The 27,024-nt window shown below is 45.6% G+C and overlaps 2 protein-coding genes across 3 annotated transcripts in view; both read right to left on the reverse strand.

Moving 5' to 3' along the window:
* LOC143366758 (trypsin-1-like) overlaps positions 1-27,024 on the reverse strand; it is a 356,002-nt gene that overhangs the window by 1,582 nt on the left and 327,396 nt on the right. Inside the window, exons 1-3 of one of the 2 annotated variants that reach the window (XM_076808112.1) lie at positions 1,517-1,676; positions 900-1,068; positions 217-352 (exon numbers count right to left, since the gene is read on the reverse strand). In XM_076808112.1, coding sequence (XP_076664227.1) covers positions 217-352; positions 900-1,068; positions 1,517-1,562 — 351 coding nt within the window. In that variant the 5' untranslated portion in view covers positions 1,563-1,676. Of the gene's footprint in view, positions 1-216; positions 353-899; positions 1,069-1,516; positions 1,677-27,024 lie in introns of those variants that run through there. The other variant, XM_076808114.1, reaches the window with a different exon arrangement.
* Positions 16,716-21,019, reverse strand: LOC143366867 (UDP-glycosyltransferase UGT5-like). Its single transcript, XM_076808288.1, has 5 exons — positions 20,366-21,019; positions 19,630-20,000; positions 19,337-19,559; positions 19,002-19,221; positions 16,716-17,138 (listed from the first exon to the last, which is right to left on the reverse strand). The coding sequence occupies exons 1-5, from the start codon at positions 20,850-20,852 to the stop codon at positions 16,820-16,822; spliced, it is 1,620 nt and encodes a 539-aa protein (XP_076664403.1). The 5' UTR covers positions 20,853-21,019; the 3' UTR covers positions 16,716-16,819.

Here is a 27,024-nt window from a genome sequence, read left to right on the forward strand (position 1 = left end):
TCTCGTGGTACTATTTCTAATCAACGTTGCCTCGATCAGATATCAATGCCTTTGAGACCAGTCACGGATTCGATGGAGTAGATACTCGAAATTGTCTTTTCTGAATTTTCCAAGCTTCACGAGAATTGGCTCGACATTTCTATTATACGACGCCGAGGATACTGCTCGAATCAGAAGGTTTAGGGTCACTCCCGCTTATTGCTACGTTCCACTTACCTCGAGAAGCGCGACGTCAAAGTCGGTGGTGCGTTGGTCGTAGTTGGGATGTCGAATGATTCTCTTTACGCCGTAACGAACCCCTTGGTTAATATTGCTGCTGCCGGCTCGCAGGTTGTATCGGTCGGCAGGCGATCTGTAATCGACGGTATATCAAAATGTCAGCGACGCCCCGGCTCGGTAATACGCGTCGGACGCAATCAAAACGGTGTCTGTTTGCTTTCCAAAATATGCACACGCTATTTGACGGCCTTATTGTTATTGCAGGATAGCGAGCAACCCGGAATGCGTTCCGCAAAGCCGATTTAATATCGCGATGGCTTTCACAACTATTATCGTGATCAGCCACTGAACATTTTATTGCGCGAAAACGCCGGGGCGATCCGCATGACAGCGCCATGATATTCTATCTCTCCCCTCGCGTAGTGGAATTATTCGACGGGCGAAAGTGAAAATATCGCGGCAGCCAGGACATATTGGCTAATAACGAAAATCCCGCGTGACGAACGGGATTCCCCGAATCATCTGCTAATTAATATTTTCTAGAGAACAGTTGTGACTAGTATTGTTTGATTGAAATTGGAGCTATTAGTTTTCCGTCCAAAAGTACAGCATGCACGAACCGGGCAACCGTTGCTCGCAAGGTCTACGGTACTGTTAACTTTACGCATTTGCGTTATTACCCCACGCAGTGAGCTGCAGTGATGACCCATTTGCTACTGATCACCGAGGCACCGCAGATGTGGCTGCTAGTTTGCAGGCTCATTTGGAACGGATATTGAGCTATGTTAACCGCGACTCCTCCGACGATCCGTGAGTCGGGAAGAAGGGGGTGAACCCCCTGGGTGGAGCCTGCGATATTAAACGAAAACAGTGAGAGATCTTCTCGCATCGACACTGAGCATTTCAGATAGATCAAGAGCTCAAAGACGCTTCCAATAAGAACACACTGGAAACTTTAAATCGATTGGCCATCTTGAAAACATTCCCTCCATTTCGTTTCCTCAATTCTATTTTTCTGTTACATACACTAGGCGCAGTGGCGCACGCAGGATTTAATCTTAGGGGTAACCGAGTTGCAGGGATAAAAATATTTCTAATGCAAATTTAATAAAACTCATTAGGTGATTATAAAAAGTTTCTTTAAAAAATAAAATCCAGCTTTCTTTGCTTTTTACAAAGCCTCTTCTTCCCCCTTGGCTGCGCCACTGCTAGGCACTATGCGCGTATTTCATATAAAAATAGAATCCCAATCCTCGATATTCAAATGTGTAAGAATTAATAACCCCTTTGTACTCACCGAGGCATCCAACGATAAAAGCACTGAACACTACTGTTCCTATCATCTTCGGTTTGTGGGATAACACAATTCTTAGGTCTCTGCTTTTATACGGGAAACTGGCTCTTTTGATTCCGCAAAAAATTCTTATCTCACATGACGATGCACCGCGTACTTTGTACGAGCGGCGCGTGATGCAAGCATTGGTAATACCGTAGTTACAAGGGAGATGAAAAGGTGGAAGGGGTCGCGTAGGAAAAGAGTAGTTTCGCCTTTTTTGCGGTGGTGATTGCCCGCGATATCGCCAGATAAAAGTCGCGTCTTAGCACGCGACTAGAGGGATAAGATTTTGATCGATAAGAAACTTCGGGCGATATCGTTCGTCTTCGGTGTGCCGCGCGGTCACAAAGAGCTGGCGATCCGCTGGCTCTTGCAACAAAGATTTCGAATCCTTCTCAATAGAGGACTCTCGGGACGGAACTCCCGAGGAATCCTCGAAATGAAATTTCTGTCAATTCAATGGTCCGCCGCTTGGACCGTCCCACAATTTCGCAGCCATGTATTTCATCTGTTCGCGCGCCGCGCAATCAGTAACCCAGTGATCGATTCGCAAAATTTAATCTGCCGTCAATTAGATGCCGTAACTTACAAAGGCCCGGTGATTTCACCGCCGTTTTTGCTGTAAGCTTCTATAAACAATCCGATCCGCGTGAATTTACAGTTCGCGTCGTAACTGATCACGGGCTGTTCGCGCGCTACGTTATTAGCGGCCGGGGACCGATCGCGCGTTCGCGTTCGGTAGCTAAAATTTGCGGGTCCATTGCCGCCCGTTGATTTACACATTTTGTCAGCAAATATATATGGATAGCTAGCGACTGTCCCTCCGATTAAACATTCCGCTGGCCAGCCCTCTGGCGCGGGCAGGGTTCAATGGAATAATGCGCAACAACGGCAACCAGCATCGGCTTGCGACAGTTCTAAAAGTCAATTGTGTAATCCGTCTACCGGGCTTTGTTTGCCGCCGATGAATCCCTGTCGATTGCCTACAGATCGGAATTAGTCACGCTTTTTATTAATCACTTTTGTCCATTTTGCAAGCCACCGCCGCATTATATTTCGCAACGGACAGGAAGCGATATCGCGCGCACGTAGAAGCGGAATTTAAATGCGCGTAGTTAGTTAGCAAGGCGGAGACAATGGGAGGTGCTTTGTCACCGTGAATGGCAAAAATTCGCCATAGATAGAATTCTTCTTTTAATTCTATGCCATCGTATGATCTGTGTTTGCATTGTCCCCTCATCCCTTCCATCAGGCTCGCCGGCTGAAGCGCCGAATGTCGTTATCGTTCATCTTGTCCCCGCGGCGTGTCCATTCCACTCAGCCAGATTTAATTACCCCCGGAGTAGCCAGTGGAACGCACAAAGCACGCTGGACTCATCAGGACCTAGCATCCTCCGTCCCGTATCCTTTTCCCGAGGAGACTGTTTTAAGCGGCCCAACGTCGTCTCCGTTCCACGCGGATGGGAGCACGCGTCGTGGCTGTGAACAGCTACCGGCTAGATTAACGCGCCGTATCTCCTTAATCTACGAAAGCAATTATCCACCGGTTAATCCAGCTCCACTTTCATTCGAGTTTTTCTTCCCGCTCCGATTATCTTAGTCGCTGCCAACCTCTGATGATTTACAACCGCCACGCGCGATTTATTGCGCTGGCTGCGACTGGTCTCCTACCCGGCGCGCTTCATCGATAAATCGATAGTATATCTGGGAAAAAATCGGGACGCTCGATAAACGGAAGGTCTGCGAGGCATTTAAGACAGCTTAGCGCGGAGATAAGATTTTCTGTCTAATTGCGTCTGGGATTAGAATTAATAAACGGTATCTCGGCGATGGCTGCTGTTAAAAAGGATATCAGCTCGGCATTGTGCGCGAGCACTGTCTCACTCGCCGCGACAAACCGCCTCTCGAGGGGTCGATTAATTTCGTTCGACCTGACGTTACGCGCCGCCGAAACTTTTAATCCGTTCGACGGCGCGCCGAGGAGGATTACCGAAGACGAAGTCGCGGAGAAATTGCGCTAGTTTCATAGTCCTCTGGTAGCAGGAATTGTGGAATTCCATCGACATCGCCCGGCTCATTGCTAATTAATTAGTTCCCGACGGTAGTCGACTTTCAATAGCTGCTCCGCTTTTTTTCGCCGCGGGACCTCCTCCTAATAGAAATTCTTTCTGCAATTATTTAACGAGAAACGAATTGAAAGCGGAACTTACGAATTACGATCGGCCGGCCCGCTCCGGTTTTCATAGCAACGTTTCAAAGAGCGCGGACAAGTGCTGTTGAATCTCTGACGGAATCCTTTTAAATATTCCCCATCGATAGGTAGTTTATTTCCGAAGGCCGGTCTGTTTGGACGAGAGATCTCTCGTTTGGCTTTAAAACGCTGCTCGAATATTTGTCGGACAATATCGAGAGCTCCGTTTAAGGGCTGCAAGGTCGTTAAGTTGGTCAGGTAGATGCGTTTTTTCTATACCACAGCCTGGTTTTTGTATCGGAGAAGAAACCGAGTGTCACGCATACAAATCTTCCAAGATTCTTCGTTTATTATAGATTATCTCTAAATCATTGTGGCAACAGTGGCTTTTAACTTTGCAATCATGTAAACATATTTCCACAGATCAGGAGATATCTCGAAGGTGGCGGAAAATCGCGAAGGACCGAGTGTTCCTCGTTTATCTAGCAATATCACGTCCCAGGGCCCAGGACTGTCTACTTATACGCCATATTTCGTGGATTGTTACGGCTGGGTAAAAGAGTAGGAACCGCGGGGCTGCGCACTTGCCGACATCGGCCGCGATTAACATATAAATCAAATCTCCGCTTGGCGAGCCGTCTCTCTCTTCCACCGCCTCCTCCGTCCACGAAGATCTCCTACCCTTCGTACTTTTCCACGGTGTTAGCCGCCCAGGATACGTGTCCTTCGCAGCCTGCGCTCATCCTTGGCGACTCGTCCAACTTTCCCCGCCCCGAACCCGAAACTCATCCGGATACAAGCTTCGACGCGCGAGAACTCGGCAGACTTGATATCCTGATTGAATATGTCGCTCGGAGGGAATCGCCCTGCCTTCGAGGACGACCGACTACCTGGCCGGAGTTCCTTACAACTTACCGCTCGTGGCCACGGCCCCCGCGAGATCTGCGAAGCACGAGCCCCCCGAGTACGATTTAGTTTCCGCGGCTGTCATCAGGTGGATCGACTCTTTCAAAATATGCCGCGTAATTCGCAGGAAGATCGGGCAAGCTGCCTGCTCGACTCCTGTACCCGAGAGGACAGCTGACGTAGGACCACTTCGTGTATCCAGAGTCTAGCTGTACACTGCCCACTTGACAGTGAAAAAAAAAGCAGAAACTCGTCAAGCTTCGACTCTGAAGTGCTCGGAGCTGCTCGAAGGACTTGCGGGACGCGGAAGTGTAGCGTCGTGAAACTTCTCGTACAGTGGACCAGCGTACTTCTCGAGTGACGGCTCCTAAGTGATTTATCTTACACCCTCTGTTCGGCGTGTTGCATCTGCCGCGGGAGATGCCCGCGTCCAGATGCCTGCTGAGAGAGGGAGGGATGAAATCTTTCTCGTCGTCGCGTCGTATTAAGTTTTGGAAATTGAATTGGGACTGGGTTAGTTCTACGGGGTTGCGTTAACAATTTGCGAGATCGTTACTGCATTAGTATTTGCCCGATCGTTGGGGGGCTTCGCGAGCAAACGCTGCCCGAGGTGTTGAAACGGCGTCTCCTGAATTCCCCGATAGCCTCGAGACGGTTGCTCGTCGACAAAGAGATTGCCAGCGCAATTTGAACGGAAGGAAGAGAACGCTCTCGCCGCGGCGGCGGTTCGTTTCGCTTTCGAGCCATGATGTGTGACCGAGGTGGGAGAGAGATCGTAAGTCTGCCGTGAAAGGACTAACGAGTCCCATCCTGAGAGAATTCTTCGACGTCCAAGCCACCAGTATCTTCCCCCTAGCCATCCCCCTTCAACCTCCACCCCTCCACCCCGTGTCTGTCCCTCGCACCATCCACTTCCTGCTTCTTTCCTTCTCTTCCTCGCTACAGAAGTTTCCTTCCTCTTTCCCACCCCGGTGCTGTGCCTTCTCCCTTCTACCTTCGATTCCCCCTCGGTTGTCTTTGATCCTCACGATTTGGCCTCTTTTCGTTCATCGAACAGCCCCCTCCCACCGCTCCCCTATGTCCAAGGTTTCGAGCGTGATTACTGCACGCCGGGGACACACATAGCGTGTCGTATGCAATTTCCACGCCTTCGTCGGCCGCAATTTATCAGCGGGAAAAGTCGAGCTCCAAATTCGCCCTGAAACTGGGTGGTACGTTCTCCATGCTCTTCTTCGTGGCACCTTGATGCGAGGCCCTGTAATTTTGCGGAGAAAACGCTGCAGGAATGTGTTTTGAAACTTCGGTGCATCGAGGTTATTTATTCTTCTTGTCTTTTAATAAATTGTTCAGTCACTTTTCTTTCTTTTCGTAAGGACTACTCGAGGACCTTGCAGCAGGAGGATGCAACTCCGTCTTTGACAGTTTTTGAGTCATGATGCGTAATATATGTAAAAGAATCTACATCGTTTGATGCACGTTTGGCGCAAATCCGATAAAAAATTAGGGATTTATAGCAAATTTTTAATCTGTTCCAGATTTGAATAGATATTATTCGCCAAAAAGGAAAGAAAAATTATGAGTTCAGCAGCTACTGCTTACTGTGTGAAAATGTATGTTTTTCAATTAGTGTTCTCTTTTCAACGTTAAGGGGTCATGCTCAGTCAGGAGGCCGAAAAAAGGGTGGTCTTTGGAAATTTTTTACTCCAAAGCTATAACACATTTCTCAAAAAATCTTTTTTCCTTCTAAGGGTTGCATCTAGTACCGCGCATCGTATTTTTTTATTCAAAAATATTTATCAATAACTAAGTTATTGTCCATCACTCGAAGGTAATATAATAAGTAAATTCTTTTGAATTTTTTATTTTAGATGATCGACTTTCGAGCAGCAGTGGTCACCGCAGAAGCCTTTTTTTAGAGAACCTTCGAGTGATGGACAATAACTTAGTTATTGCTAAATATTTTTAAATAAAAAAATTACGATGCACGGTACTAGATGCAATCCTTAAAAGGAAAAAAGATTTTTTGAGAAATGTGTTATAGCCTTTGAGCAAAAAATTTCCAAAGACCACCCTTTTTTCAGCCTCCTGACTGAGCATGACCCCTTAAGTCAAAGCAATAGTTTTATATACAGTTTTTTCTCATTTACTCGAAGTTTGTAAAGATGGAGCTGCATCCCTTTTGCTGCGAGGTCCTCATTTGAGAGACACAGTATGAATTATTAAAGTAAATTACGCACTTCGAAGGGTGCAAGGGTAGAAATCTCACCGTCTACTTTCGCAAACATTTCGCCGAAACAGCTGCGCCCATTGGAAGCGACGAGACACATCGGATACATAATTCACTTCCACGGTTGCATGGATGTCCTTGAAGGTGCAAGGATTACCGTGGACCTGATTGCAACGGAGCTTTGTGCCGCAATTTGGAATTTCCTCTCCCGTTCGTTCCTACCTCGCCAGCGATGCTCCACGAGGCTCAGCGATGCTTCAGAAGTATCGCGCGGGCCGAACTTCCTTATTAACCTGTCCAATAAATTGAATAATGAAACGCTGCACACCTGAACGGCGAACCCCGTGGATCGTAATTTCACGGGATACATGGCTGCAATCTTCCCGATTGACGGATAAAATACAGAATTCTGAAGACTCGAGATCTATGTGGCGCAGCAATGAATTTACAGGAGGTCTGTTGCGCGTAGAAAAATATTAGGTCGGTGCAAAAAGTTAAAATTAAAAATATATTACAGACTTTCTCAAACTATTTCCCTTATAGTTATATAACCTTAAATAGTTTAAAAAATACATTTAAGCACAAGTAGCATCACCTAACAGCGATCGAACGAATTTTTCCACCCACTTGCTGCAAGGACGATTCATAAAGAAGATTATTAGACATGCCTAATAATGCTGGGAACGTGAACGCAGCTTATTCCCACGTGGATGTTGCGCGTATCATCTCGAGCACAGTGTTGAGTAACAATGGCCATGAATATTGCACCTGTGCCCTCGTTAATACTTCATTTTAGGCATTGTCCACTGATGAGTGGCAATGAGAGCTGGCTGGCGAAATGTCGACAAGGATGGGTGAAGAGAACGACCTCCCCCGCCCCGGAATGCAGACCGCAGAACCTTCCAAATGAGTGGCTAAGGATAGCGGAGGTGCAAGGGTTGAGTTGTAATTACACCTGCAAGCATCGTGTCTGCGTTGAATTATAAATGGCCGCGCGTTATGAATGGGTCGTCGAGCGAATATGCTTATTCCACTGAAAGAATGGACTACTCCGCTTCCCTAAATCATGCCCGTAGCCATCGTTTCATTCCCACACTGGTGTCACGGTAACGTGGCCGCTTGGTTCCTCTGCAAATTCCGCGCTGAAACGACTTAGGGCACCCTAATTCAAGATAATATCACTATTCTCTTTATACCGCGCAGAAGGTGCAATGCAGATGACCGAACTCACGTGGTCGAGAATTGCGGATGACTGCGCAGAAGAAAACATGTTGGCTCGATACAGTGGAAGTAGAACTGGTCACCCATTACACAGACGATAGAGTAACGATCATCGGAAGCACGTGAAACGTAACGATTGGACGATCAATTAATTACAGAATATGGTCGCTCGGTTTATTACATTGGAACTACGAGACGAGGCTGCACGGTCGATTTTTATATTTCACCACAGGGGCGGGAGTGCGGAATTCCCGGTATTCCGACGCTCTCTAAAATATCCGCCGTGTATCCGAGTAATATTGCGCACTATTATTTGCAATAAAATTTAATTAACTTCACCGCTGCGACGGCCATTAATATCACAGCTCCTCCGCAATACACGACGGTAAATTACATTTGACGAAGGGCCGTGCCGCGCTCATTCCTGCCCACCGTAATATCCCAGAATTGAACATCGCCGGGCCATCGACGATTAGCCCATGCGCCCCGTTAAACCTGGCAGTGGTTCACATTTTTCCAAACTTTCTCCGGTTTCCACGGAATCCAGACCGAACATGGTTCGCGCTGTAAACCGTTATATTTCCCATGACTCTCATCGTCGGATTGCATTAATTGATTAAAACAGCGAGGCTTCATAAGTGTCGACAGGGAAACAGAATTAAAAAGGGGGACGAGTATCGCGTCGGTGAAGCCTGTGTGCTTCTCCTAGATGGGGTTAGTGGAAAATTCAGCACGCTGTAGTGTTTCGAGAAAAATGGGCAGGGTGAATGTTCCCTGCAGTGTCGAGAATTAGGTGCGTATTAATTTTCGTGGGAATTAAACGAGGTTATGGGAGTCGATAGGGTTCCTTGTGTGCTGAAAGAGGCTGGGGTTTTCATTAGTGTTGTTAAAATGAGCTTCGAGCCGTGAGCTTCAAGAGCTCGAGTCGCGGTTCAAACTCTAAAGGCTCGAACGGTGTAGCCGTGAGAGCTCTAGCCTTTAAAGCTCGAGTCTTCAAGCTCGAAGGCTCGAGTCGTATAAATTGTATGTAGTGAAGTGAATATGTACAGTGCTCGAGTTTTGGAAGCCTTAAAACTTAATGTAGAAGTTCTAAGTCTTACACTCCAAGCTTTTAAAGTCTTAACTCAAGCTTTTAAAGCTTTAAGGCAGAATAATATAGTTAGGTTCAGAAAAGTTGTTTTTTGTGAATTCTTTCTGTGACGCAGATGGAGGAGACAGAGGAATAGATAATCCATCTACTCAGTGTTACTTCACTTTGACAAACATGGAATGCTTTACTCACTGCAGCAAGAATTAGCAAAGATAAACTTTGATACATAAACGTGCGCGTAACTCTTTCACATATTCAAAGCCTGGCAACGAATCAAATAACATTTTAATATCCTATTCCCAACGCTGTGGTATGCTTCTCCCGCAACGTAGTCGCGTGACGGCAATACGAAGGGAGGTTTCTTCAGCCGTGTAACAGACACGGGTAATCGGGATACGTAAGTGATTGGGAAACTTGACGGAGCAGCCGCCGAGATAATCAAGGTTTTCGTACGTCGGTTCCCGATCGGTCGACCGACGTCATAGACATTCGCAGCCGTCAGCGTGTAACTTGTAACGGATGGATTGAAAACAAGTGGTTGCGGCGGGCGGTGGCTGGATTTTAGGGAGGCCTGGTTACCTATCCGTCTGCTAACCAGCCAATTTCGTGGGGGAGGCCTGCGCGGGGCGATGCCCCTGAAAACTGCTTACACGAAGATTCCAGTACGTCGAGACGGTTGCACTCCTCGTCTGGTAGTTTATCCAACCCAATCTTTTCTTTATTGCGAAGCAAATCTATAGGTCTGCAAGCTGTCGTTCATTTACCTTTCTCTAGAAATTCGTGAATTTATAAATAGTGGAAGGATTGAAGTAGAATTCTCTCATCTCCAGTGTTGCTCAATTTTTATACGGATTTCTTTGTTCGCCAGATGCTTGCTGGAAGTTACTTGAACCTCTGTCGAGGAGGTGTACATCGAACAGCAGAGTCGACAGGACGATTGCTCATTCGTGACGTTTCGTTTGGTTCGGTGCGGTAGGTCATGGTTAATTGGAATCGGCGAGGGTCTCGCTGCGTTCGAGCGGTAATTTATTTCGGTTCTCCGGCCATACGGAACGAAGGGTGCACTTTGCTTCAATGGGGTCATCTCGATAATGATTTATCGGGCGTGTTCTATTCGAAAGCTCGCCCTCGAGCCCGGGCAACGCTATTTAATTAACAGATTCGACGAAACAATACGCCGTTCACATCTTGAGGGCACGTGTAGTATATAGGTACGAACGTGTACCGGATGATTGGCAATAGTCATTTCGGCTCAGTGAATTTGTGAAAACACTTGCGAGAAAAACGTGTAATTGGATGATCCCCATCGTGGGCGCTTTATTATATAGCTATTCCCGATTTGCAATTGGACTGGACAGCTAACGCAAACAGTACTACTCTGTACACACGACTTGCCTACTAATGTGTGCATATACTTGACAGTTTAATTGATTTCGCGAAGCATTGTAGCTAATGCGATTTATCCTTAAAAGATGTTGTACAGGATTCTTTGAATAATGTTATTATTATTATTATTATTATTATTATTATTATTATTATTATTATTATTATTATTATTATTATTATTATTATTATTATAATATATACGGGATAAAGTCCCATTGGTGTACAATAGCAAAAACAGGGAAAAAGATAAAAAGAAAAAAGAAGTAGCAATACACAGCGCATACAACAAAAGCATATAATACTTAAAATAGGTAAATGGTTCACACACTATAAACTCACACACAACGAGGTTACATAAGTTTACATAAGTTTATCAAGAGCCTTGTTAAAGGAATAGGTTGATTCCGTGAAAAAAATCAAGAGAATCGCCAAAAGCGTTTGCAGCATATCAAATACGATTTATCGGGTCTGAGAAGCCGTGATTCAACTTATAAACCGATGGACCTCGTGGTGCAGATTTTAAGGAATATTTTCGGACCTCCAGTTTGTACTCTACATTTGGAGTTATCAAGTAGTTTTACTGTAGATTCTGTGCTTTATACGATAAGTTTCGAGCCATAGAAAATGTTTGAGTGCACCTGGAACGTCGTAATCGTTATCTGCAATGGTGAAGAACGCCTGGCGCGTGCGTAACGCGGAGCCTCAGTCCTCGAAACAGCGAACGATTTAAATCGGACTTTTTTTCAAATTTTCTCATGTCCCGGGCATTTGTTCTCGTAAAGAGGATAATCTCTTAGCTTCCATCTTACTGGCAACCGTGCGCGAACATTACCGTAATCCGTTACCACCGCCGGCGCCGTTTCCAACGTAATTCTCAGGCCGCTTCTTTTCATAGCTTATAGCTTAAAGCGTAAATCTGTACCACGTGGATTACGCTGTTTGATGGCGGAATCCAGCGACAAACAACCACCGCTGAAACTCTCTAAATTATTTTAGTGTCCGCTTCTTAAATTCTGTCGGATTTCGCGCGACCGTTTTACGATTTCCCGTGTAATTTCTTTCGCGTCCCGAATGCTGACGCGCTACACGTTTCTTAGTGAAAAGCAGGTCGAGAAACATAATCCCGGGTAAAATAATAATTATATGATAATAGTTCAATTGATGGAAATAATATTCCACTTACCTATGCAACGAAAAAAATAGCAATAAATCCTTCAAGTATAAAGCGTTATCGCAGAGACCCAGCATCTAATCAGGGCAAACCTTGAAATAAATATTAACAATCGAAAGTCAATTTGCCTAATTTCCAGTAATCTCTGTTGTATAATTAATACGACGATAACGTACACATGGTTCCGATATCATTACCGCTAATCTGAAGTTTCACGAACGTGCATTAATTTCAATATTGTCGTAGTTACATGACACTCTTGGTGCCGCGGAAATTCTGCCTGTCGTTACTTGCGAGTAATAAATATAAATAATAGCGTTCTTAGATAATGTCTTCGTAAGTTCCTGTATTTGATTGTAACAAGTCTTGTATAGTTTGTATGTTACAACAGTTCTATTCTGAAAAAAAAACATGGCTGGGGACGAAAGTAACTTGTTACATGGCCGAGCAAAATAGCATACAGGATAGGAATTTTTCAGATGATAATGATTGTCTATGACATGACACGATCCCCTCGATTCCCTCGTATTTCCGCAGCAGAGGCTGAGAAATGGAATTCACGGACAGTGGTTATTAGAAATATTACACAGGCGTACGCGGGGACGAGAAAAATGAGCGCTTCCTTTGCGGCGTATACATCACACGCGGCCACGTGGCCTCGTTTAAGTGCGGCTGCTACTGAATAATGAACGTCGCAAAACGTCCGAAATTCCGGAAGCCGGGCTGCGCTACACTATTTCACACGTACACTATTTCCGCCAGGGGAGCAACAATTTCGTGCGGTTTTATATGCCGGTGGTCCGCACGTACGCCTTTTTCCGCGTGCGTGCCTCAAAAGTATTTCGGTTCATTCGCGGCGACACGTACAACTTACGTACGTGAAGTGTGCACCCCCGTGTCCACCGTACTTACCCCTGCGCCCTTCTGCCGAATGCGCCAGTGTTTGGTGGACGCGATAGGTTTTTCGTTGCGCGCCGTTGTGGATAGATCATCAGCTGCGATTACTCTTACGAGGTGTAAAACGCTTGGAAACACGTGTCAGTGAGGAGGATATGGAATTATGCACAGCGATGGTCGAAGGTTTTTGCAATTTGCCGGGAAGGAACTTTATTTCTCTGTGTATGTCGCGTAGCACGAAGAAATTTAATTTATCTGTGATTGATTGTTAATTAAATCGCGTGGAGATAATAAGATAATAAGGAGAAATTACGATGACGATAAATGGTCTACGAAACGTTGACCACGCAGTTGCACCTGGACACGTGATCGAAAGTGTATGTGCTTCGTACGCAGAGTTGCAGTTCCTGCAAGCTCCGCGTGTTTGTAAATTAACCAAGGCACTTTTATTACTTTCGCCTGTCCCCTTTTTTGCATTCTCCTCTTAACTACCGCGCTGGGTCTCCGCGCTGCAAACTTCGCGGTAATGATACAACGCACTTTGAGATAAGGCACGTTACCGAGGGGTATTTAATCTTCAACGGGCCGGGATATGGTACGCGGTTTTGTGGTTAAAGTGATCTCTACATCTTGCATTTCGAAAATAATTGGCGCATCGCGTGGTGACAGCAATGTATCACGCATTATACTTTAGCTGGATTATTTTTTTAAATGGAACTTGAGTCAGGTTTTTATCTAGGATATTCTATCATCCGTTTGTCGGTATTAGGTATGCTTTTCTTATCGCTGTATTCATATATTTGTGTCAGTCTCAATTGTGCACCGTCGACTAAAAGGAAATTACCATATTATGTCACACGTTATTTGAATGAAATATTTATCTCGTACATTGTTGATTTTATGCCTCAACGACGGATTTAATTGAAAACTACAGCAAAGATAGGTGCTAATTTTTCCTAAAAAATATCGCGAACATCACCTGTTTCCTCGACTACGCCGCGTGTTTTTCGCGAAAGCTCGTTGCCGTAACGACGCGACAATGTGAATTAAAAGCGCATACCGCGGCTATTTCGGCGACTAAACAATTTACTGCGGTTACGGTAAATCGTTTACTCCCTCATAAACAAACACGGTGATCCAATTTGTAGGAAATACATTTAGTTGGCGCCTACAGCTAAACCAACCATGGAAGGTAGATATTGCGTTGAAACAGGAAATACTAGTCCATTCGTTGAATATAACGCGATTCTGCCTTACCGCAGCGTGCCTCTGAAGGCATATGAAAGGTATTCATTCGATTGAAATCGAGATTTTTAATATTCCCCATCTACCTCTTTTTCCCCAAAAATGTAGAAAGCTTGCGCTTTTTATTCTTTTTATGGTGGAGAAATGGTACAGTGAGCGAGCGCATGAGCTAATTAAAAGCCTTCTATTGACGACGAAAAAACATTCTACAAAAAAGTTTGCCTCAAACTTTCATCTCGCGTGATATTCGCAGGTTTGGAAAAAATTTGGTAGTCAATTTCCAAAAGTGCCAATTAACCGCTAATTCTACCTCCACTGACCGAACGTGTGGGTATTGAATCAGAAGCAATCGACCAAGCATTCGCTATGCCATAAATCTTTGACGCTCGAATTCGTTGATAATACCTGGCAACACCTGGAATCATCGGAATCGAGACCAGCGTCGGGGCATCGCCGCCTTGGAACGCGCCCGATTCTCCCCCGAAATAACTATGGCAGGGCTTCGTGTATAGGGTCCGTACATAAATCGAGCTGCGTGGCCGATCATGGCGAGGCCTGACACGTGCCGCGTGTCACGCGTGTCGAGCGTACTGCATAGCTCCAAGGTATTCCATGCATCCAGCTGCATTGTGTGCGACGCGATCGGCGAGACCAGCAACGTGCCGGCATGCATTTTTGATCGGACTGGCGAGTATGCCGGGTTTATCGCACACGATCGCCTCTGACGATTCAGGTTCTAGTTGCCCCTTTGCGCCCTTGACTCTCGCCCGGCGCATTCAGCGTCCACGCGGACCTACTCCGTCAAGTATTCTGTGTCGCTTGTCTTTACTTTAGGATTTCTGAATGGAAGAACGTCAAGACGCAGTCGGGAAGCTTATTCAAGATCCGTAGTCGAATAATTGGCTTACTAAGCTAGCTGGAACTCTCTTAGTAGAAGGCAGGAAATTTCAAGCGACGCTGGACTAAATGGCAATCACCCTTAGGTGTCACAGATCGATTAACTTAGGAGAGGATTCCTCGCGTTTGATATTAACCTGCCTAGAAGATTCAGCAACTCGAAAATTAAGGGTGCCTGTTTGATCCCCTGCCCTCGACACTTTGAATCATTATGCATACCTCCGTCGATTCCGAGCACGGAGCGGCGAGGCAACTTTCTTCGTAGAAAGAGACGAGCGTGGGTTGGCGGGACGAGGACGGAGTGAGACAGACGGAACGACGAAGGATCTTCTCCACATGCGTTTCTTAGGGCCTTGCCGCCCCTGCATAATGCATCGCGCAACACGGTTAAGGCAAAGACGAAACTTCCCCTGACGTGCAACGCCAGGAGCACACGCATCGCGCAACCGCCACTTGTCTCCCCTTGTCCTCGCCCTCAACCATTTCTTGCCCCTATTTCGAATCCGCTCGTCCTCGTCCCGCTTGCGACGGATCGCTTCATCTGCCCCGTGTCGCGGACTCGCAATGACGCGAGCAGTTCTTCCCCACTAATTGGAGTAGTATAATGACGCTCTAATAATCTACTCGACGCCCTATAGGCAAGCTCCGAACGAACTTCAAGTCCATTTCTGCAGGCACTCCATCGGATTTTCAAGACCAGCACAAGCTCTTCTCCATTTTCTCCACGAATCACTCTATAAACTTCTATCATAGTACCTCTCAACCTAGACTGTGATACGAAGCTGTTGATTTTCTCTGAAATCCAAGCAGCACAACATTTACCCTTCGGAACATCTCGCCGTTCTCCATCTGCAGTACCAACAACCGCGCACGCTTCCAATCGTCTCAACAATATTGTCGCTGCTTTAATCTGAGTTCCTTCTGCGCTAATCTCCGGGAACGTTTACCAGCAACAGTTGCTTTCCAGCGGTATTTCTTCCCGTTGAATCGCGCAATGGCGCCAGCTCGAATGACCCTCGGAAACGAGCGCCTCCTGCAAAACCCGTCCCCGCTTCATCGAAACTTGCCGTTAAACAATCGCTCGCAATTTCTAGATCTCTACCCTCCTGCGAAACCCACGGGGACCGCTGGCGAGTCCTCGGGGCGAAACGAATCGAAGCCCGACGGCGCCGTTTCGCCGGGACGCCGAATGCAAAACTTCGCAGACGTGGCCGCGCCATGTTAATTCCGAATTCCTGTTCGCCGCTTTGAAGATCGTCTTGTCTACGGCGGCCGTGTACGTGAGCCGCCTCGACGGCTACCAGCCAAGGTAATCTACTTCCTGAAAGTTCCATCGAGCCGGGGTTAAGTCGGCTGCGCCGGGTAAGCCGGGGTGTTACCACGGCTGATGAATCCGAAGCACCCCGAGAGTAGGGTTAGCGAAAGGAAACGCGTTCCCGCGCCGGCACGTGGAACACTTGCCGCCCTTGCCGGCGCGACACCTCGTCGTGTTCGAGTGGCTCTCGATTAGCCGTATCGCGACAGGCTCCTCGATATCGTTCCTCTCACAGGGGCACCTCGCAGCACGGATATTCGCGAGACGTCACGCAACTTTCATCCCCTCGTTTTCCCGCTACACCGTCGCTTGTCGAGACTGTTGCTCGCTGAAAGAAGATTGGGCAGACAGGAGAGCGTCGGGCTCGGTGTTTTCGACGAGGAACGGTGATAGGACATCGGATGAAGATAAGAGCAGCGTGGTATTTTGGGTGGGTAAAGTAGTGGTGTGTTATTGGGATAATGGAATTTTGAACGGAATGCTTGACTAGTTACTTTCGGAGGTGGAATTATGTCGGGAAATTGTGCCGCATCACGACGATACGGCTTCGCAGCGGCGTTCTCATTTATATGCGCGCGATATGGAGCGTGTGTGTAGATAAGAACCAGATTAGCTTGAGGCTGTCCTTAGATAAAGGGGACAGTTTTCTTTATTTCATTTCGTTCGATGAGATTTCGATGGAAACTAATATTGCAGTACACAGTACGCTTGCGATCGTTCACTGCACCTTTTTGCCCGTGTGCGTGTTAGAGACTTGCTTCGTCGGACAGAGTAACAACCAGTACTTACGGCTGTACCGTATGATCTGGACGAGAATTGTCGCGCAGACCACTGCCACGGCGATTGAAATTGCAGATAGCAATGCCACAACGTCTGTATCGTATCGCTGATACCAGGGATCGTTTACTCCGCTGAATCGAAGATGCGGTGCCCCTTTGTGCCTCATCACGTATTCCACCCACCATATTGCGTGCTCCTTTGTATCGTACGGTTTGTCCTTCATGTCCTCATTCAATTTTAGCATGTTCGTCTTGTACCTAGAAACAAAGCGTCTCGGATCCATCGAATTCACTTGGACCCAACTCCCTAAGTCGGCTGTGCTCACACTGGACGCTTAAAACGAGATTTTTCCCTTCCACACGCGACTAAGTAGCGACTGTTATTGTACATTCATATTTTTATATTTATATTTAATTTTTTTTTTAGTGAGATGAACCATCAGGATTGCATTGAATGACTGCGAAGTTTGGGGCAGGGGTGGGATTTGTTTGATATGTAGGAGAAAAAGTGAGCCTCGGGCGATGGGACTTGAACCCACGATCTTCGAATCCCCTGCGCGCTCTGGCCAGCCGCCCTAAGGGGGAATCCTATTCTTTGGGCTAAAACATAGCGAAATTTTAGATTTTTTTTTAAGAAACTAGCGATTCGAATAATAGGAACTTTGGACCATGTTTTTATGCATCTTTGAAGAAATTGTAATTTTTATTTTATTAATTTTTAGTAATAAATATAGGAGTTATGCATGATCGACCATCACGCCGCTGGTGTCCGCTGGTGTGCACGATATTTCTGTAACCACTGAACCGATTACCTTCGAGTTTGGCCTCTATGTCCAACAAACATTACTTTAGACTTTGATGAACCAGGATGCAGATAAGTTATATACTTCTTCAGTTACATAAGAAAATTGGCGCAAAATCGTATAGCAAAAGTTAAAGTTTCTCAGACCTTTCAATTTGAAAACTCCACACACCTAAAAAAAATTTTGTATTTTTTTCTGACTCATAAAATTATGGCTACATATGTATACAGTGAAACGCCGTTTCATTTTTCTGTTTTAGATTACCAGGAAGATAAATATCATGCACACCAGCAGACGGCGAATTTTGATCATGTATAACTCCTACATTTGTTATTAAAAATTAATAAAAAAAAAAGCTATTGCTTCCTCAAAGATGCATCAAAATATGGTCCAAATTTCAGATCAATCTAATCGCTAGTTTCTTAAAAAAAAATCCCCAGTTTTGGTACGTTTTTAGTCCAAAGAATAGGATTCCCTCTTAAGGGGTTATACCTATAGATAGTCAGACGGCCGAAAAGAGGCGAACGTTTGTGAATTTTTTTCGAAAAAGCGGAAGCATATATTTCTACAGAACTTTTTGCATTTAAAAGAGCAACATTTAAAGAACATTTGGAAATTTTTTGTAGAAAAATATTTATGTTTATAATAAGGTTACAACCGATATCCAAGAAGCCTTTGTAAAAAGTTGTTTTTGCGGTGAGCACTGCCATTCGGAATCACATTATCTAAAATAAAAAATAAACATAAATATTTTTCTATAAAAAAGTACCAAATGTTCTTTAAATGTTGTTCTTTTAAGTGCAAATAGTTCTGTAAAAATATATGCTTCCACTTTTCCGTAAAAAATTCACAAACATTCGCCACATTTCGGCGGCCTGACTAGGTACAACCCTTAACCGACTCCCCACGATTTCTATGCTTCGGACTCTGCTTAAGGGGCGTCACCTATGTGCCACATTAGCATCATGGCCGTTCCTAAACGCCGAACTCACACAAATAAGATTTCTAGATAATGATTTCTTTAGTGGATCTGCGTATTCTACCTAGAAATCAAGTTCCCTAAGCGTGAGTCACGTTAGTATGTGAATTTAACGCTCGATTAATACCAGATCCTTTTGTAAACCGTCAATCAGTGTAGCGTTGTTTACAGAACGTTCGAACATAATGAATGCCTGCAGCTAAGCAGCTTGACTTCAGGTAAACTCCAACAGTATGCTAACTTCGAAAGACACGCAACACAGCGTTCCAACTAACCCCGGTCGCAAGTGTACCGATTTACCCAAATCATTATTAACACGCTCAACACGGCACGAACTACCTTTTGTTATTAAGCACGTCGGTGACGGCCTCGTAGAACGTTTCCTCGTTGATTTTATCAAAATCAAGACTCCTGCAAACTCCTAACTCTTCTAGCCTCTGTATCCTGTACATTTGATCGAAGAATACGGGTATTCCCACGGTAGGGACGCTGTTATGTACAGCCTCCTCTGTACTTTGTTGGCCACCTTGGAAGATGAACAATTTGATGTCCGGATGAGCTGCAATTAATTCCCAATACACGTTAGTCCTCGATAAATCTTTGAACCGCTTCTAGAAACCTGATGCCGCCCAGCATCGATCTTTGATTAAGGGGTCTGGGTTGGGTACTCTCACCAAGGACAGCCTGCTGAGGGAACCACTTGTTAGTGAAGACGTTATCCTTCAGCCGTGGCAAGTCATTCGCATCCATCTTCCATAGAACTTTGTATGGTAATTTAGAGAATGTGTTGCGAATACCCTGCATCGCTTCTGGCGACAGCAAGTAGCTCTTGACGTTAGTACCGAGGCTCATGTAAATGAATCCGTTGGTTGCGTTCCCCAGGAAGTCTCGTATTTCCTGCAGAAAAGATGGGGATGAGTTGAAGGCGCAGAACTTGGGGCTCACTCGTGCATCGAGTAATGCGTACAGTGGGCAAGGCCGGTGGCTCCTCCTTGATGTGAAAGCCAGTGTAGGGGATGACGTTCGGTGGCAACGGTCTGACAGGATCGAGCACTGAATCGGTGTTTACCAGCCATATGCTGGTGTTTCTCGCGATGTCTAAGATTGACGGTATATCGTCTCCGAGATAGTGCTGCGCGACGCTCTGTTGCTTCTTTATTTGCAGCTCGTACCAGTGATGGAGAACGCGCAGCGTGAAGATGTAGATCTGCACTCTGGTCCAAAGCGACAACTTCGTGCCTGTACCTAAGGCATACTCCCAACCCGACGGATGCGATGGCAGTACCGGCGCGGCATACGAGAACTGATGGTACAGCTGTGGTGGTTCGGAGATGGCAACTATCGTGACGGATTTAATACAGTTAAAAATACATTTTTGTCGTAGCCTTATATCTAGGAAGACTCTTCAGCTTGGGTTCGTGCGCTGGAACGAAATAGCCCGCGGTACATATGCGCGGTGGAGCAATGGCGCACCCTGAGGGAGGCCAAGGGGCTCTAGCACCCCCAAATAGGGGCTTTAATAATGAAAAGAAAAGTGGATTTTATTCTTTAAATAAATTTTTAAAAACAGCTAATAAATTTTATTAAATTTGCGTTAAAAATATTTGTATCCCTTCAAATCGGCTCCCCCAAGATTAAATCCTTCGTGCGCCACTGCAGTGGAGTATGAGAATGATGTAGCAATGTCAAATTGCTTCGCTTACCGATCAGAGGTGCGTTCAGCTTGTAAGCCAGAGCGAAGATCCCGTAGCCTGCCAAGCCATCCACGATCACCACGTCGAATTTCCCCGTGCTATTAGCTGCGTACAGTTTTCGCACCTCTGGGTTCTCGTAAAAGTTCTCCGTAATTTTACTTAGCATGTCATATACCACAGTATAGACATCCAGCATAGGTATGCTTCTAAAATTCAATGCTAGTTTGTCTGTATCATAATTCTTCAGCGTTTTGTAAACGATACTTAAATCAATTTCCGTATAGTTGGTTAGTTGGTCCTTCGTAGGATTCGGTGTCACCAGGACTACCTCGTGGCCGCGTTTATGCAACGCTGAGCTCATCCCATGGAAGAGGACCTGATGGCTGTACGACGATGTAGCCCCTATTACCAGAACTCTTCCGCAGTGCACTTGATCACTGGCCGTTAACAACAACAGTAATGCCGTTGTAAAATGCAAACTGTCGATGTTCCACATTTTTTGATCGATGTTAAGTCGTTTCCAACGTGAATTTCCCTTTGCACTTCTCTCACTACCCTGATTTTCTAACTTGGCAGTGTTACAGGGAACTTGTGTTAATGTTGTTCATGAGGCATAGAACATCGCGGCTGTATTGCCTACATGTAACTGACTTGCTTATGCATAAATTGTATAATAGCCCGAGGACACCTCGATTGTCCGGCTTCTTACAGGCAGAAATTGAAGCGAGATAAGCGTTATCTTTCTGTCGCGCCTCGGGAATGAAAATCCTTGTACGCAAGGTGAGGATTGAGAACAGTATGCATGCCGTTCGGCCAGTACTCAGTATACCAATAAACCATTTTTTGTTGTTAACCACACCTTTTCCGCGCATCATCATCCAACTCCTAAAGCGTTCTCTCGACGTTAATTTGCCGAGTAGAGCAGGCGGTCAACTCGCGAGCAAAGTAATAAAATTTTTGAATTCGTGAGGTCTTGTGATCGTCCAGGATGCAAGAAGGACCTCGGTGCCAAAAGTCAGTTTTCAGAAAAGTATCTGTAAACATTACGAAGTTAGATATTTTTACAATCGGAATTATGTGATAAATTAATCAGCGAATTTAATTTTAATTATAGCTCTCTTAGGCCCTGAGAAGGGCATCGAGGATCACGATTGAAGTGATCGAAGTCGCGAATTTCGTGAGACGATCTCAAGCTTCCACTGCTAGGATCGGTTCTCCATCTTTCACTTCTGCTGCTAGTCGAAGACGCCATGCATTTTCATAAATTACGCATTAGTTCCGGTGGTTCCGGGCGCCTCGTCCCGGCGACGTCGCGATTTGAAAAGTTGCAAGTCCCGCGACGCATTATTTATGCAGGCGGGGCCCGAAGTTGGCCAACTTCCGTCGACAAAGTCGTATCGCAGTTGTTTGCCAATTACGTTTGTCGAGCATCAGCCCTCCACGTTCGACCGAGATTAAATTCGGCGACGGTGATGAAAGTCGAAGTTCGCAGACGGCCGCGAGCCGTGCAATCTACCGATCGTTCTTCATTCCTGAGGTCGCGACGATATCGATCCCCGCCTTTAACGCGGCGTTTCGCATATCTATATTAAGGAGTTCACTTGCAATTTTCTAACAGCGACAGATCGACCAGCAAATTGTGGGGGACGTTGAACGATTCGATACTTTGAATGCTAAATGGGATTGATTAAGCGTTCGCTTGCATGTTTTACGAATCGAGCTGTTTAACGAAGATTTATTGCAACATTTGCAATATTCGAGCTATTTGTAAAAAGCGCGTGTTACGTTTCCCGTGCAACGGGGACGCGACTCCGCCATCAAAGTGAAAAGCCCGACTTCTTGCGGGAGATTTTCTGTCACGAGACAACATCCCTGGATTCCGTCATCCGCTTTACGACTATTTGCTTTCGCGCGGCATATGCAAATTTATAAACACGCTCTCTGTCGCTGGAAACCAACGCCGTGTACGTCGAAACTTTCCACTTCTGCATCGGAAGGGCACGTAGTAACAATTGCAAAATTCTTGACAGCATACTAATGGCATTTCTTTTGAATTACAAGTAGGAAGAGTTAGAGAGGCGCACAGTTGTACAGAGAAAGAGAAATTCAAATGCATCGCAGTAGGAGAGACCGGGGCTAGTTGATGCGTTTTTCAGTTTTCAATGTTTTTCATTTTTGTTTTAGTTAATTACTTGATAACAAATATGCTAAAATATAGTTTGATCCTTCCTCTTTAAGATATAGTAAGCGAAAACTTGAAAAAATTTATACAAAATGAATGAAAAAATATTATTGGGACGATCAATTTGTATGTATCAAAACTATTTACTTTTTCTCTATATAAACGAAAACAGTTAAAAAACGATTGTTAACATCAATGTACACACTCGTACGCTGGATCGTAAGAAAGAATTGAACAACAATCTTCACATATCTCTCTCAAATGGAGCTACATATATACGGTGTCGAGATAATTCGTCTGTATAAACTTGCCACCTGTATCAACTAGCCCTGGTCTCCCCTACTCTTCTCCTGCAGCTAAAAATAAGTCATAAAATTCGTGACGGATCCCAATCGATTTTCACCAAAGGGACACTCCTCGTCACCTCGCAGTGCTAAATATACCCTGCACCCTCTATTATTCCATAAAATCAAAAGGTGAAGAAGTTACCTAAGGGGGTAAATTACAACAACCAGGGAGCAGCGGCGTAGATTTTCCCCAGAATTTCATCCCCCTGCGGCCCATAATTCAGCGATTAATCAACGATCAAAGGGATCGCCCTCTACCCAGCCAGGGGTAGCCACGAAGTCGCGTCGTGGAAGAAGCTCGACTTAAATCGGTGGGACGAAAATCTCGGGTCACTGGTGACGCATGCCCCGAAAATATTCCCCCAGCGACTTCCCTCGCTCCATGGTCGGTCAGAGCATAGAGCACAGAGCAGCAGCCCTCTCGGCCTTCCCTCCTCCCTTGTTCGGGGGCGAGTTGCTCGCGTGGCTGGACACATTCGTCACGGGCGAGTATCGCGGTCGCGCCGCGGAACGTAACGCAAAACTTTCAAGTAATATTAAACACCTGTCAAACTACAGGCCAGGGGGTGGCTGGCAGTGGGTTAGGTTCAGTCGGCGTATAGGGCGAGGGATGAGCGGCTGAGAGTTACGAGTGCTTTTCGGGATATTATGTTTGAGTTGGCCTGTAATATACGTACTCCAGGTTTCGAGGATAACGATGGGCGCTGCCAGAGACGCAGCTGCCGCGAAACTAACAAGTAGACAGTTAACAGCACCGCGCTGGAAAAGAATGTTATTGGGCCTCGTCTAGCGGAGAATTGACGTCGAACGAATTCTGTGACCGCTTGGGAGCTGGATATAGTTTAACGATACACACTCAGGGAAACTGGGCGAATTTAATTTTCCTAGACGGAATACGGTTAATCTAGACGTGTCCGCGGAAACAGGAGCCACCCAAACGAAGGGATCAAAGTAGAACTCACGGCGAGTGAATTAACATTTCGGTCTAATTGGAATCTCTGATCAGTTAATTCAGATCACGAGCGACGTGACAGTTTTTCTTTCAACATTAATTTACATCGCAGTGTTTGCATCGTCAATTTGTTTTCCGTGCCGGTATTGGCGCCTCCTGAAGGCAAATCCGTGGGAACGTCCGCTGAAATTCATTGCAATTTACCGTGGACGAAAGTGTTTACCGTGCGAAAGAAAGCTCGCTGAACGGACGGCGATGTTCCGGACTCATTACGCTCCGCTGTGGAGAGAATCTGTTGTTTATATTTGCGCAATCGGTGAATACGGTGTAAATGGATTATGCTCCTGCTCGCGAGAGGTACGGGGGCGAACAAGTCGATTCTTCGCAACTTTTTCCTTCCGCCAGAGTTGCTCGAAGAACGCTGGCTCGCAGAAAAGGAAATTCGGCGAGGGGGGACTGGACTAATTGAAGTATTTTAATTATTTCGCAGGGGTGGTGCTGCTTCCCAACAAGTCCGTGCTTCGGCGAACCTTCCGCCGATGCCCCGTAGCGGACCGGTGTAAGACAATTAAGTCGGTAATTTAAGCAATATGAAGTTTCCCGGTTAATGAGGATTGCACGGCCGGCGATAAATAAGAAGCGGGTAAACAGGGCTCGCGTGTGCACCCCGAAAGAAATCCATTTAAATGAGGATCTCTTGCCTGGCAGTTGCTGTTTACATGTTACAGGGGCGTGATCCACCCACTTGCGATTTACGATCACGAGTTGCTTTATTCCTGGCGCGGGTCGCACGAACTTCGGGAGACCTATTGCAACAGAGACAAGGGGAGTACAAAGTGGAATTTAATGTTTCCTTAGAAATCACTTTATTCTTACTTGAACGAAGCGAAAGAAGCAGAGAAATGTATACAAATGAAATATTGAGAAATAAACTAATATCAATTTATTATAGCAATGCTCCTCGATGCGTTTACTTATCCCCTAATTTGAATAAAAGGATAGAATTAATCGAAAAGTACCACTTACCTTGCAGCCAATGACCTTAAATGCTCCCCCCTAATGATCGGTAATTTAGCACGCGGTTGACGCAACGAACATCATGGTTCGCGACTCGAAAAGCGACTCGCGGCTAGTGACGATAATTCTCTAGGTGTCACGCGAATCGATGCAGTCACGCTTACGCGCTGCATCAAGTCAGGCCGATGTAAGCTCGGCTTTCTCGGCGGGAGAGTAACACGTCGTAGTACGTACCGCAATTTATCTCTGCCACCTATGTCGTCCAGCTGCCGGCGATCCAAGCACGGCACGACCGTTTGTAGCTTCGATTCCGTCATTAAGGCAGCACTCATGGTTTATTCAGATGACCACACCGGAGAGAGGACCGAGCTGCTAGCTACCGACGGGCTTACGCGGTTCTCTAGAGTCACTTGCTCATTCAGTTGATTACGCCGACCCACCGACCATGGCGCCCCTTACGGCCCTGAACGCCCTAATCCCACCCATTGCCAAAGGCGAAATGCCCTCAAGGTGTTTGCTCCTACCCCCTATACCACTTGGGACGGCCTGGCCTCTCCTAAGTCTCCCCTATCTATCAACTGCGGTTAACATAAAAAAACCAACTCGGCTTTGTTCCCCGTGTCCCTCGGCATTCCTCTATTAAAGCTGTGCAGTTGATCGCAGCTTGATACTTAAGTATATAACGCTTTCGAATAATGGCGAAAGCTGGGAAGAATGCATTTGCTTAGGACTCAGGAAGTTTCAAGAGGTGGGCAAAATTTTTATTCAAATAAAACTTTGTATAATGAATAGAAGTTTAAAAAATTAATCGTTATTCGTTCGTTAGCACGTGTTAACTTTATTCGACACATGGGGAATAATTTTCTGTAACTTCTATTCGTTAATCGAAATTCTATTTAAATAGAAATAATTGCTCATCTCTGATTTCAAGTAATAGGTATCTGTGTTTAGAATTGCCGGTGTATGGGAATGCGAAATACTTGATCTTTCAGGTTTATATCGTGAGAGGATTAATGTTGAATAGAATCTAGAGGGGATCGTGGAATATGGAGCAGAGTATAAAGTGAAGCACGGGTGCACCTTTGTTTCGGGATTCAACTGTAGAGGATTTATAAATGATTCTCGTTTTGAAGGGATCGGGGACGCATGAAAGATGCGGGCTCTCGGATTCATCGTGCAATCAACGCAGCCGCGAATCAGTATCTCAGCGACACTGACGGTGATCTCCGAGATATGACGGTTTCCCTTCATCAGGAATAATTTTTATCGTCACCAGCAGACGTTTGAATATTCAGGGGCAGATCCGTTCGGTTCATCTGTCCAGCTGAATATTCAATGATTCCGCCGGTTCGTTTGCTCGTTCGCGTGTTCTTGCCGCCCCCGCGTTTCCACGGCCGTCCCAATCAAATCTTTCCTGCCATTCCTATACAACGCTCGCGGAGGTTTGTCTTGGTGGTGTTGGCAAAATCGTGGCGCGCGTACATTTTTTTCCTCCTTTCATCAGCGTGTAAACATAAATATTCTGCGTTTCTTTCGTATCCCAGGGAAAAATCCAGAGTTTCCCATGCGCGATGCACCGCACACACTTTATTATATTCCAAGTCTTAATTAACCCTCTAGTGCATACGCCTGCCTTAAGGCGGGCACCTGTTTAATACAGGAGTTGGGCGCCTATATTTTTTTTCAGAATTCTCAGTTGCCAGCCTTAAAAGTATTGCCACACCGCATATATTAGCCTAAGAAACATGTCAATCTGACGTTTCGATTTGACAGAAATCTAGTTTGAAGTGCATTTTTGAACTAAGCATGCTGCGAATATTATTTGTGAAAGTAAAAGAATCGAATAAACTACTTCCCGACACCGTACAGCTAAATGAAAATTATTGGTAAGTAGTTCGTGTAGTGATCTATCGAATGGAATAAAAATTTGAAAGCAAAAAATTATTTACACCTGTGAAGTGAGGCTTGCCGGTAGCGCCTTAAGGCGGTATCATGTTAGTGGATCATCCTAAGTTAGTCAGGGTGTTAGTTTATCACCCTAATAATTGATGCGTGGAAATTTTACTTGTGCACCTTTTCACTCTTTTCGTTCCATCACGCTCTCGTCTTCGCAGAACAATCCCCTAATTAGACTAGTCTAATTTTTCCAACTGAATTAAAAATTGATGCA

Source organism: Andrena cerasifolii, chromosome 3 (assembly GCF_050908995.1).
Source record: "Andrena cerasifolii isolate SP2316 chromosome 3, iyAndCera1_principal, whole genome shotgun sequence".
NCBI lineage: Eukaryota > Metazoa > Arthropoda > Insecta > Hymenoptera > Andrenidae > Andrena > Andrena cerasifolii.

Excerpts from the sequence above, each read along its gene's own strand:
- LOC143366867 (XM_076808288.1), bottom strand. The coding sequence starts at position 20,852 with ATGTGGAACATCGACAGTTTGCATTTTACAACGGCATTACTGTTGTTG. Across the intron at positions 20,001-20,365 it reads GCTGAACGCACCTCTGATCG|TTGCCATCTCCGAACCACCA; the intron begins GTAAGCGAAGCA and ends CCGTCACGATAG. Across the intron at positions 19,560-19,629 it reads AGCCACCGGCCTTGCCCACT|GAAATACGAGACTTCCTGGG; the intron begins GTACGCATTACT and ends TCTTTTCTGCAG.